This window comes from Odocoileus virginianus, chromosome 12 (assembly GCF_023699985.2).
Source record: "Odocoileus virginianus isolate 20LAN1187 ecotype Illinois chromosome 12, Ovbor_1.2, whole genome shotgun sequence".
Taxonomy (NCBI): domain Eukaryota; kingdom Metazoa; phylum Chordata; class Mammalia; order Artiodactyla; family Cervidae; genus Odocoileus; species Odocoileus virginianus.
In genome coordinates this window covers 35,060,289-35,063,412 of record NC_069685.1, presented here as the reverse complement: position 1 = coordinate 35,063,412, position 3,124 = coordinate 35,060,289, and the positions used below count along the sequence as shown (strand labels likewise).

At 37.6% G+C, this 3,124-nt stretch overlaps 1 protein-coding gene across 1 annotated transcript; it reads right to left on the bottom strand.

The window, feature by feature from the left end:
* Positions 1-596: 596 nt before the first annotated feature.
* LOC139037699 (S-methyl-5'-thioadenosine phosphorylase-like) lies at positions 597-2,542 on the bottom strand. Its single transcript, XM_070474679.1, has one exon. It carries the CDS (start codon positions 2,535-2,537, stop codon positions 1,686-1,688), a length of 852 nt encoding a protein of 283 aa, XP_070330780.1. The 5' UTR covers positions 2,538-2,542; the 3' UTR covers positions 597-1,685.
* Positions 2,543-3,124: the final 582 nt, after the last annotated feature.

The window sequence follows — 3,124 nt, the reverse complement described above, 5'->3', positions numbered from 1 at the left end:
ACTGAACTGAACTGAACTGAAGGTTGGTCCAGTGGTTTGTGTAAGCTTAGTATAGGGTGAGATTTATTCTGAGTTGTCTTTTTTGTTGTTTGTGGTGGTGGGTTGTGTTTTTTTTTTTTTTTTTCTTCTTATGAGTAAGGCTGAATGAGGTGGTAATTCTGTCTGCTGATAATTGGGTTTGTACTTTTGTTTTGCTTGTTGTTTAGATGAGGATTCCTGCATAGGGTGCTACTGGTGGTTGGGTGATGCCTCGTCTTGTGTTCAAGTGGTTTCCTTTGTGTGAGTTCCTACTATTTGATACTCCCTTGGGTTAGTTCTTTGGTAGTCTACGGTCTTGGAGTCAGTGTTCCCAATTCAAGGCTCCGGGCTTGATCTCTGATCAGGAACGAAGATTCCACAAGTGGTTTGTTATGGCATTAAGTGAGATTAAAATACACAAAAATGGAAAAACCAAAGATGAACCCCAGACAAATGGCAGTTAAAAAATCAGGCAAATAATAATCATTTTAAGCTTCCATTTATTTTTTAAAAATCAACTCATGTAAAATAATTCATCAAATCATAAAAAGGTGTAGAAACAAAAAGTCAAATACCAGTTTTAAAAATATCTGACACACTATAATGTGTGTATATGGTCTCTTAAATAATTTAAGATTAGCTCCATATTAAACACTCAGCTTTTCTCACATTGTTGCAAACCCAAATATTGTTCTAACCAGAATCATAAATGGTCTTTTTAACAATATAAAGATGGAACTCAAACAGAACTCCTCTTAGCAGTGCCATCTTAACTTCTGCTGCATTACCCAAAACAGTGGGTTTTCAAGAACCGGGTCTTTCTAAGCTCATTTTTATTTCTAAAACTTCACTATTCAATTATATTCATTGTAGAAAAATGTGAAGAAATGGAAAAAGTAAAAATTATCCAGAATCCCTCTTCCCAAATACAATAACAGAAGAGTGCATATATTTCTTTCTATTCTTTGTACATAACTATGTAGAATTTTAAAACAAAATTAGTACTGTAAAATGTTTACATATCCTTATTCCATATTATATAGCAGCAATGTGTTTTGTACATTATGTGAAGCCATGATGTTCAGTTGGCTGCTTCACAGTCTAATTAAGAGCTTGACCATGATTTACCTCCATCTGTTAGATATTCAGATTGTTTTGAATATTTGCTATGATAACTATGTTATACATCCTTCTTTATTCATAATTATTTACATGTATCTCTGATAATTCCTTAAAGATAAATTCCCAGGAATTAAACCAGCACAAAGACTGTTTTTTAAGCCTTTGATACATTTTAACCAAACTGCCCTCCAAAAAGATTATACCAACTTAGAGTCACACCAGTAAGTAGTCTAAGAGCCTTTCTTCTTCAAATTCCTTGGTAGCATAGGAATATTAGTACCTTTATTGTTACAGATTTAATAGGGGAATGGTGAAAGTTGTCTTCTTTTTTTTTCTTTTCTGGAAGTGTAATTTGCTTTCCTTCTGTTATTTGAAGCAGCCCAAGTCTTTGAGAAGGCATCTCTGATGAATGCAATGTCTTATCACGTCTTCCTTGGGCAGCAAGAGCATGAAAGCTGCATATCTTTCCTATGTTTTCTCAAGCAGCAATTCACAAAAGGACTGGAATTTCAAAGCCTCCTGGTCTTCTGGGCAGCCATACTATATTAATGTCTTGGTAACAAAACAGAACACTGGGCTGTTTTCTTCATGTTAAGGAGGGTTGCTGACAATTCCATGGATCCTATTTGAGGTATGGCAGTGAGAAGTAAGCTTTTGGCTATATTGGCATTTTCTTTCAGGGTCTTTAAGACCCGGTCCACTGAAACCCCTTCCTCATGCTCCTTCCAGCAATCATAATCTGTTGCCATGGCAATACTTGCATAGCAAATTCCAACCTCCTTAGCAAGAACCACCTCTGGAACTGTGGTCATGTTAATAACATCCGCCCCCCAGGTTTGGAACATGATGCTTTCTGCCCAGAAGCTGAAATGAGGTCCCTCAATGGTGATGGCTGTCCCTTTTGAGTGGCACCTGAGTCCTAGCTTCTTAGCAGTCTCTATGAGGACCTCTCTTGTTTTAGGGCAGAATGGTTCAGCCATTGGAATATGGCACACTCCTCTGGCACAGGAATGATTTCCATCATAGAAGGTCTGAAGCCTTCTGGTAGTCCTGTCAATGAACTGATCAATAATGATGATGTCACCAGGCTGAATCTCTTCCTTCAAGGAACCACAGGCTGTGGTCACTATGACATGGGTACAACCCTCCTCCTTCAGAGCCCAGATGTTCGCCTGATAGTTGACTTTCGAAGACATGATGGTATGTTGCCTCCCATGCCTTGCAAGGAGGATGCAATCAACATTCTTTATCTTCCCCAAAACTAAGGCATCAGAAGGCTTGCCAAATGGAGTATCCACATAATTTTCAGTTCTTCCCTCTAAGATTTCTGGATCATCTAGGCCTGTTCCACCAATTACTCCAATCTTCACGGCAGCGGGAGTGGCACATGAGGACATGTTGAGTGAGGAAGGAGCAGAGGCCACGCTCGGGATGGAGGCAGGGAACAGAGGAGCTGTGCGGGTGCAGGCGCACGGCGCGGAACTGACCAAAATATATTTTATTTTATATAAAATAAAAACAGTCCAACAGAAATAAAGTACAGTAAATTGACCTGTCAAACAAAGGAAATAAAAAATTATATTTATCACTTAATAACAAAACTAACTAAAGCACAAACTGGAAAACAAAACTAAAGCAAGGTGCCAAGTGGGGAATAAAGCAATGAAAGCAAAACTAATAAATATATTTAGAGGAAAGGAAACAAAGGATTGATATGCAAAGTTAGATATAGATAGATAAGCAAGATTTATATACATTAAATATTAACTGCAAGTGGAAAAGAACAGTAGGAATAAATGTAGAAGCAATACGATAGGTTTTAAAAATTAAAATTTAAAAAAAGAGAAAAAAATGGAAAAAAAAAAATGGAAAACTCCACAGAACTGTAAAAGCCCAGTGTAGAGGTTTAAAGTTACAGTAAAAAATGTGACTAGGCAGGTGGGCGGGGGGGGGGGGGGGCTCAAAAGCTTAATTAGATTTCATA

Coding starts and splice junctions, on each gene's coding strand:
- LOC139037699 (XM_070474679.1), bottom strand. CDS start 2,537: ATGTCCTCATGTGCCACTCCCGCTGCCGTGAAGATTGGAGTAATTGGT.